General features: G+C 49.7%; 1 protein-coding gene across 1 annotated transcript; it reads right to left on the reverse strand.

Annotated features, from left to right (window-relative positions):
- Positions 1-823: 823 nt before the first annotated feature.
- Positions 824-4080, reverse strand: LOC129602067 (BTB/POZ domain-containing protein 6-B-like). Its single transcript, XM_055501022.1, has 7 exons — positions 3908-4080; positions 3669-3825; positions 3405-3583; positions 2805-2940; positions 2522-2722; positions 2128-2209; positions 824-1233 (listed from the first exon to the last, which is right to left on the reverse strand). Exons 1-7 carry the CDS (start codon positions 3913-3915, stop codon positions 1004-1006), a joined length of 993 nt encoding a protein of 330 aa, XP_055356997.1. The 5' UTR covers positions 3916-4080; the 3' UTR covers positions 824-1003.
- Positions 4081-9117: the final 5037 nt, after the last annotated feature.

The raw sequence follows: 9117 nt of genomic DNA on the forward strand, positions 1-9117 counted from the left end.
GACTGAAAGTAATGTGAGCTTGACCTTTGCTTTGGCTCGATTAGTAAATGTACTTACCGGACTCTTATGCAGCTGAGAATAACTTTCTGACAAATTTACGGAGTGCGAATATAGAAATATTGCAGTACAGTGGATACCTCTACCGATATCTTATCGTTCGTTTTAGATATGAAAACTGCTAAGAGATTGCTACGCTTTACCGACAGCTAACATTTTGGCAAATTGACGGCAGAAATGCGATGAAAATTATATTAGTTTTACGTTACCCTCATGATAATTTCCCTTTATTTAATATGTAGTTTTTAGACGCTTGTTTTGTTCCGGTTATCTTGTAACAACCTAATGCGAGATCATCCCGCTACGGGTTTTTCTGTGAGGAGTTCGAAAAGATGTACCCTCTCTCACAAACACACTGACCACAGTCGCGGCGTCCATGTCCGGCACCTAAACAGCGCCGAAATAACCAAATTATTGTAGCAGAATTACGGATGAAGTATTAGTATTACGGATTTCAGTTCCACCCTGTTGGAAACACAAATATTTGTTCTTCATTACTTGTATAAGAGGAAGAAAGAGCCCTGGTCAAGACCCCAAAGAGACATATTATAATCTCTTCGGGGTCTTACCCGGCAAAACGAAAAGTTCTGCTGCTTGAGCATTGCAAATAACAATGCCTATTCCAGCCCTTGAACGAGCCGAATTGTATTTATGTCTGTTGGCGAAAAATGTAAGGTCTCCAGTATACGAGTAGCCAAGGTTGGAAACTTGGAATTACGAGAATCGAGAAACACCGGTTGCTAGATACAGTTGTTTAACTGCCAGTTTAGATTGTTTCACACAGTTATAAGAGAGAAGAAACCAATACTTCTAGCAAAACAAGAGTCAGAGTAGTAGCTGCTAGCTGCTTATATCGGCGGTCGTTCTACAATCATGGCATATAACCAATTGGTTAACACTACTTAGCCAACTGCTGCTTATTTAACTGTTAACATTACTTAACCAATCATTGATTATTTATTGCTAGTAGTCCAAGTTTCTCCCGCAGCACAATCCATGAGCATCCACTCGGAGTGGTACAGGAATGGTGAGCAGACACATACAAATTCACATGAATAACGTCCAAGACCACTACGTTTCCGGCGTTCCGCAACACGCTGGCTGCCCGATCGTGCGTGGCTTCCTTCAAACTCTGTCCGTTCACCGGCATAATGAGATCGCCAGGCTGTAGTCGTCCTGCAAATCAACCGACCATACTAAAGCCTATTTAAACTTAGCCATTTTTAAGCTTCTGAATTTTTTATGCAGGATTCGCCGTTGGTATTAGGCTATTAGCGCATGTGCACAAAGTAGAGCCATAGAGCAGTGCTGCCGTCTGCTGACCCGCCATTTCGTCGACCGTCATTTGGTTGAACAGACACGATAATATGGAACCGTCACGACGTCGAGTCAGTGTTTAGCAAAACCGTCTTAAGCCTTGTCCCGAATTCGAAGCGAATCTTGTTGCGATACAGCAACTCCACCTCGCGAGGTGGCTTCCCCGGTTCTACGGCAAGCAATTTTTTGACTTGCTTTAGACATCGTCGGAGCACAACACGCCGTCTTTCGAGCGGCATGTTTCAGTATACTTATGGAGCCCGTTTTCATATACATTTTTACGTCTAAAATACATGGTCTCTGGGACTATATGGCCTTTTGAAATTCAAAAAACACCCATCCTGAAAACATCTTTTAAATGAAGAAACAATGGGCGCTTTTTTCTCGAATAGAACGGGTTCGCGTACCGTATCTGTAGGCGTGGCCACTGCATACAGCCACCTCGTGCGGTTGAGCAACCGTACCATAACGAGATTCACTTTGAATTCGGGACGAGGCCTTAGGTTTTTTCGGTCTTTTCATGTTTCTTATATTTTCTTATGTTTTCTTTATTGTTCTAAAGTTTTCTTACCTTGTTTTATTCTTTTTATTGTTCTAAAGTTTCGCTTAGTATCTGTAGTCGCCCTAGTACCTTCGACAATGTGTCGGTTGACGAAGTGTTAGTCGACGAAATTTGGGTGAGCCCTGCCGTCTTCATATCGGCTGGCATATCGGGCTGCTCCGCAATGCACAAGTTTACAACCGCTTATTTACCGTCATCATAGGCTCTTCCTCCGACTTCGATCGTTTTCACAAAGATGGGCTTATCTCCAGCCCACTTTCCATTCCCACCAACCTAAACACAGCATTATTTTCGATTTTTCAAGTCAGTACCTCGTGACAGTTTGATGGTGAACCCTTCTCGTACGACGCTGGAGCCTTCCCGGTTACGCAACGAACGTGGCAGTCAGTTTTATAACCAACCCGGTTTTCTGTCAATAGTTCGTTGCGCGGTTACAACCGGTTTGCAGGGATTGACAAATAGTCCGCCGTCATACAAAAGGGGTGCAGTATCAAATTTGCCCGAGGCCGTTAGAATTCAGTCAGCACTGCTTCATACAGTCTGCAATTCAATTCGGAACTGCAGCCCTTACACGGGAACACTTACAGATACTATCGAGAATCCTAGTTGACCGTCCTCGCCACGTCGCAACACAACCGTTACGGTGTCCGGCAGTGTGCAAAAATTGCCATCATACGTCGACGGCATTTGCCGTGGCTGAGCCGAAAACGGTGGTTTTTTCGACTGCGCTGCGGCGTGTTTGGTTAGGGAAAGGTCCAACAATTCGGTTGACAGTAACAGCCCACCCTGTAATAGCACAATAACGACATTCCCACTCTATTTTCATCAAAGACGTCGCAAAATGACGTGGCTAATTGCTCAGCCTCACCGCAACGGGTCCATCCTGCAGTTCCTGCTCGCTCATCAACGGGAATCGCACAAGGAAGAGCAGTCCGCCCAGCATTCGCCGCCGGTTGGCAGCATTTGGCTCCTCGTTATTGCGGATGCAGGCTGCTTCAGCCCATCTATAAATTATTTGTTGCTTATTATTCTCAGTTTAAACTCAATCGGATATGTTTTTCCGTCCCATCCCAATGCTTAAATGCCGAACTATCAACTAGGTGATTCGGTGTTATATAAAAAAAATCGTGCCATATTGGGAACCTTTTACCGGAAAACTTACCGCATTTTACCAATCAGTGTCCCTGGGTTTGAATTTTTTGTAAGAACTCCAGGAGAGGACTTTATTTCGGTGTAAACCAATTTTCAAAAGCGCGGCTTTTCTCAAAATATGGTCAAGAGGGGGCTGTATTACAAGAGGTACTCAATTAGGGGGACACTGATTGATAGCATACGGTAATTCAGTTTTACCAAGGAAGTACTAGTAAATTACTTCCGCTTAATGAACACATAATGCCCGCGGACGATCAAGCTTTTCGACAAACACGTTGCTAAAACTTGATCTGTGACAAACTTGCAACACACATACGCTGCGACTGCCTCGTAAATGCTGTTCTCCTTTGCCTGCAATGTGCAGCGCGGCAGAATCAGCTCCAGTGTTCGCTTGTCCAGTGTCTTGAAATATTCGGAGTGTAAAACAGTTTCGGCATGAACATCTATCACTTTTAAGCAGGGTTCCACGAAGACTGCAGCTTGCCATTCAACTGCCTAAAATGAAATGTCATAAGACACCGGGTTCATCAAGGAGCCGTATACTGTTTATCTACGGAGCGATGAAGACAAAGACTCGTACCAAGCCCAAATGCATTAAGCAGGTGCGCGCTTCAAGAGCGCAGATGGCAAACTGAAAGCAGGCATCGACGAGCCCTGGCACATCGTATCTGTCGGCGCAGTACAGCGTAGGGAAGACCGTCTCGCGGTTGAGATCAACGCGGTAGGTATACAGATAGCTGGAAAAATCGAACTTAGACGTGAAAATTATCGATCAGAGGTTGTGGTAACTGGAAATGAGAAAAATAAATATAAATTCACCTTAGCATATTGGCAAATGCTTCGGGATGAACATCAGTGTAACAGGCAAGCGCGAGGAGATCACGAATGTGCTTTATTGACAAATAAAGGGAACAATGCTGCGTAATAGCAGGGAAAGCAAAAACAAAGCACTGATGGCTAAGCAAGCAAGTGAATGCTAGAAGAGCTCTTGAGCGTTCGTCAAGGCGTGAAAGAAGCAACTGGCGGCAAGCACGTGCTGTGTGCCATCAGCTGTGTGATGATGCGCAGACTGGACTCAATCCAACGCGAGCGTACGCTGAGTCATACAGCGATAGAGGGACGAGAGAGCAAGTATGCTCAGTGTGCGCTGCATATATCCGCTTCAGCGGATATGAGCAGTGCAGCACACGTACGTACAGCGAGAGAGGCGATATGGCAAGCATGAGTGCAGTACGTCCATGGTGGGCCGTATGCACCAGGCGCAGTCATGTGCCTCTGACATGCCTCTGGGCGGGAATCCGAGCTCCTGCGAAGGATGCTCCGACTCGGTACCGCACCAGTACCGCACAACTCTCCAGTCGGACCCAATGTGGGGTCGCTGGTACGCGTCCTCTGGCAGTGGGAGTCCGGTGTCTGGTCGACCGTCCCTTCTTCACTTCCGAACCCATGAGTGGAAGCCACTCACGGCCGAGAAATCCGGAAGCCGCTCGGGCGTTTCGTTGGACCGGTGTTGCTTCTGTTGGCTGGCTTCTTGCTTCTGTTGGCAACGGAGAACAATGTGAAAGAAAAGTGTAATGAAAGTTGTATACAGCGCGAAAGAAAGTATGAAATAAAGTTTAATCACAATTCCAGTGAGCCAAAGGGGTTTACAAAACAGATCTGTCAAAGAGATCGAACTAGAAAAATACAATTCCGTTTGTTAGGAAAAATGCTAAAAAAATGCAAAAATCTGTCCGGGGTCCTATTCCGACTAGGATGACGTCCACGGGGTCTCCTGTCCACTTTCATCCGGTGGGTCCGGGGCATCGGTTCCCGGGTTACCCGTCGTAACCGGTTAAATTCACCGAGGTCGGATAAGCACGGTTAAACACTTACTTCCGACTCGTATCCGTCCGTTCGGGATAGAGAGGCACTGTTGCGGTTGCAAATGCCGAGGCATCCTCTCTGAATGGGGAATAGAACCGAGGTCGGTTTGACCAAGGTCGGCCTACCGGTAAGTCGACCGGCGGCTAAGGGAATTCGGCTATGTTCCGAATTCCTTAAAGTCCAGGTCGGAGAAAGCTGTATGTAAATCATGCAGCCTGTGTGGTCGTCATGTACAGCAGTTCCGTTCAAAAGTGGTCGGTTACAACCGTTCAATCTGCTACCACGAGCCTGGTTTGTAGGGGCTATCCGAGTCGAACTGGCTCGAAGGTCCGGTCGGAATTCATGAGTTTCATCGATGGAAGTGTCCAGTCGACTTCCATCCAATCTGTTCCGTTGTTATCCGACCTTCTGTCGAGGTCGGTTATCCTATCCGTCAGTGGTCGACTAGGGTTAACCTGCAATAACATGCCCATGGGGCTAAACAAGTTCCTCCAAGTCGAATTCGTCCACCGCAGATATCTGTCGTTCTTCTTCCGTCATGTTGACTGAGTTGCCGACTTCCGACATGTGGTCGGTTATAGTCGACTTCGGAAGGTCGGATGAACTATGTTTCCATCCGTCCGAAGGTCGGATTTTTCCGTTAGGAGGTCGGTTCTCGACTTCTGAATGTCTTTGCCGACTTGTTGTCGTACCCTACCGACTTGTGTACGGTCACTTCCGACCTCGGCTTGAGGTCGGATATCCATATCCAAGTTCGGAGGTTGGCTATTTTCCGACTTCCTCAAGTCGGAAAAACTTTGTGTTTTATCCGACGAAAGGCTAAATTCTTCCACTAGGAGGTCGATTTCGTACTTCTGGTTGATTTTCCGACTTGTTGTCGCCTACTTCCGACCTCCATCTGATGGTTGTCGACTTCATTTTAGGAGTTCTGTGCGTTCGATACAGTTGGCCGGGTCCGTGGTGTCAGGACATCCTTCGGTCAGTTCGGACTGGCAGAGGGATGTTCGGCAGCACAACTCCGTTCCTTCTGGTGATCTCTGACGTGAACTCCAGGTCGGATCCGAGCTACTGTTGAGGTCGGTCAATCCGAATTGCTTGCTTCTGGGTCGCCCAGTCCTGCGAGGTAAGGTTTTCCTCCGGCATCTGTTGGCCGATTGACTGGCGTTTCATCATGCACTGCGCTCGCTCACAACGCTAAGGGTCTTTGTGGCCCCGGTTGCCGAGCCGAGCTCTTTGGTTTAAACTTCATGCACATGCAAGTCCCTGAGGTCGTCAGATCCGATTTTCCATTCTGTTTTGTCGCGAACCTGTGACGCCTAGCCGCTTCTGTTGGGGGTAGACGACTCATGTCCACGGGGAAATTTTCTTCTGCCGCTGACGAAGACCGACTGGCCGGTACTGTTGCGGGCAGGTGGTCATCGTCATCGGGGTTCGTTAAGGGGGTGCAGATCAAGTATTCTAACTGGGTCTGCCTAGGATGTTCCATTGGAGACATGGGGAAGCAGGTCGCGGCGGAGTCGTTGGTACACCAGTATCCAAATCACCGTCGCTGTTCCTCTTCAGGGAATGGCAGCACGTTCAAAGACGCGCGTAGTCGTGGTCACCGGTGAATCGGCTGGTTTACCCGATGTCGTCCGGGGGAGACTGCGGTTGATCTCCAGGTACAGAGCCTGTAGGTCTGGATTCAAACGGAGAATCCGGTTAAGTTACCACGTTGCTACTGCCAGCTTCCGTCCATGGTCGACTTCTTGTTGGTCGGCTACCAAATACTCCGTCGATCTGTGTGATCGTCTAAAGGTAGCGAGTCGTGGTTTTAACGATCTGCATCGTTACAGGTCGAACAGTTTGGTCTCCAAACCGATCTTTGTGATCGGCTTGCACAACCGACCTTTGTGGTCGACTTGCGCAGCAGTATCCGTTATGTCTCCAAGTTATGGGCAAAGTACGAAGTCGACCTTTGTGGTCGGCTCCCGTACCTAGTCAAATCCGAGTCTTCCTGCACTGTTGGCGGCTCGGCCGAGGATTTCCGCTGTTTACAATGGTGAAGGCTGCTCGGCTACCCGGTTCCGAAGGTGGCCACGGGTGCTTGGCAAACATGGCGTGAAACGCGCGCAGTCACGTGTTTCGCGCCATGTTAGCGTAATCCTCTCGGTTTCTTCTCCGAGTCGGTTGGCCGGAGTATCGACCTCCATGTAACGCGGATTGGGGCTTCTGTTGGCTCCGATGGTCGCAGAACGTGGTTGACGATCTGCTTTGTTAGCAGATGTGGTTACGATCTGTCTTTGCCAAGCTGGTGAACTGGGGTCGATTGCCCAGTTCGTTCCAGGGGATTCCTTGGGGGACGTACCGGTACGGTGGAAGAGCCGAAATACCCGGGTCTAACCACGCGTTTCCGGGTCCGACCAAAGAATCCGGCCGACTTGTGCCGTCGGCTTTTCTGGCAAAATCGTCGTTGACGTCCGCCGCGTACATGGTTGGTCATTTTCCAAAAAAAAAGAACTAAAGAGAAGTGTCCGTTCCGAAGTCGGTTCTCGACGGCGCTGTTTCTCAGCTAGACTGTTTCTCAGTCGAAAGGTCGGTTCTCGACCGTGCCGTTTCGGCAATGCCTCCTTGATTATTCCAATGAGGGATCGAGTTCCAATGTGGAACTCGATCTTAACTGAGTGGGACTTCGACGGGTTTGTCGCCGCCGAAGTAATCTTCTTCTTCATCATCGTCCGGGCCAGGTCGGTTATGTGGCCGTATGTTCGGGTCCCTAGGTTTGCAAGTCGCCGGGCCGCTCCGTTGAGACATCTCGTCGGTCTCATCTGTTTCGCCCTGCGCTCGCTCTGCTCTTCCTCGATTCCTTGGCCGCTTGTTTGCGGAGCCGCAGCGCGAACGGTCGTGCGCCGGGTGCTATGTCATCCGACATCCAAGGTTCGTAGGGCGACGAGTTGAACCGCTAGGCAAAGTTATCTTTTCGCGGTACCAGCTGATGAATCGGTTGCATCGTCGCTGGGATCTACGTGATCCTCACGAAAGGCATACTTTGTCGCATACCGTTCGTGGGTGTACAGCAAGTCACGCATCCAGACAGCTAGGATGACACTTCTCATTGGTGTGCCGAGTTGGGCTACGAGGGTTTCCACAGCTGCTGGTATCGCTTCATTGAGGTACAGTCCGTACAGGGTGCCGTGGCTCCGTCCTGGGCATGTCACTTCTCCTTCCGGAAGATACTGGGTTAAATCAGTGCTGCCCGAGCCGCGGTGATTACAAAGGCTGGGTGTGCGTCCGTGATGACGAACTGGGCAACACTCTCCAGCTCGTCATGGGGTATTCGAAGCTCTAGTTGGCTCGCACGTGTTCCGTCCGGGCTGTACAATGGTACATTCAGCAAGACCGGGTCGGTCATCGACGCAACGCATTCGATCTAGTGTACGGGTGTTCAACATTCGGCGCTGTGTGCGCGTTCATGTTGAAGTCGGACCGCCACTGATGTTGTTCGAACAGCGCCTGGTATCCGGATCGGACGAGGAATTGACGAAGGTTTTCTACCATCCATGATTTGTGGTCGGTTCCGTTCCTCGTAATTCATGACGTTCATAATGTGGTTCGTCCTTTCGGTAGGGTGTGGCATGACGACCTCAATTCCTTGTTGTCGAGCTCGGTCATAGCGAGGGTCTTCTCGGATCGGCACTTCCACCTGCGGCAGTTGTGCCATCTGGTCGGCTACGTCGACGTCCATTTGCTCTTGTTGAGCTTCCGGTTCAACTGGGGCTTCGGCCGCCGGTTCCACTTGTTGGCCGTCCGGCTGCTGATCGGGTGGGATGAAGTTACGTTTCCCTGGTGGAGCTCTAGTTGGCTCCTTCCCAGCTTCACGGATAACGGTTCGTTGCGCTTCGATTCTGTCTCGAAGATCAACTGGGCCGATCCGGTGTCGAAGGTCGTGTCCTGCAAGATTCTTGCTGGGTCGGCGCTGCTGTTGTTGAGCCGCCGGTTGAGTCCGGTTTCCGGGCTGGGGGATCTGCTGAGGAACAGTTGGACGAGCCTGAGTGACTACTGGCGTTGCCCTATGTGGGATTGCGTCAACTGTTCCTGGGTTGCCGGTGTGAGGGTGACTGGCTGTTGAGTTCCGTCCGGCATATTCATCATCATTGTTAACGAGGCGCCCGTCATTGGTCGGT

The sequence above is a fragment of the Paramacrobiotus metropolitanus genome, unplaced genomic scaffold (assembly GCF_019649055.1).
Source record: "Paramacrobiotus metropolitanus isolate TYO unplaced genomic scaffold, Prichtersi_v1.0 Parri_scaffold0000319, whole genome shotgun sequence".
NCBI classification, from domain to species: domain Eukaryota; kingdom Metazoa; phylum Tardigrada; class Eutardigrada; order Parachela; family Macrobiotidae; genus Paramacrobiotus; species Paramacrobiotus metropolitanus.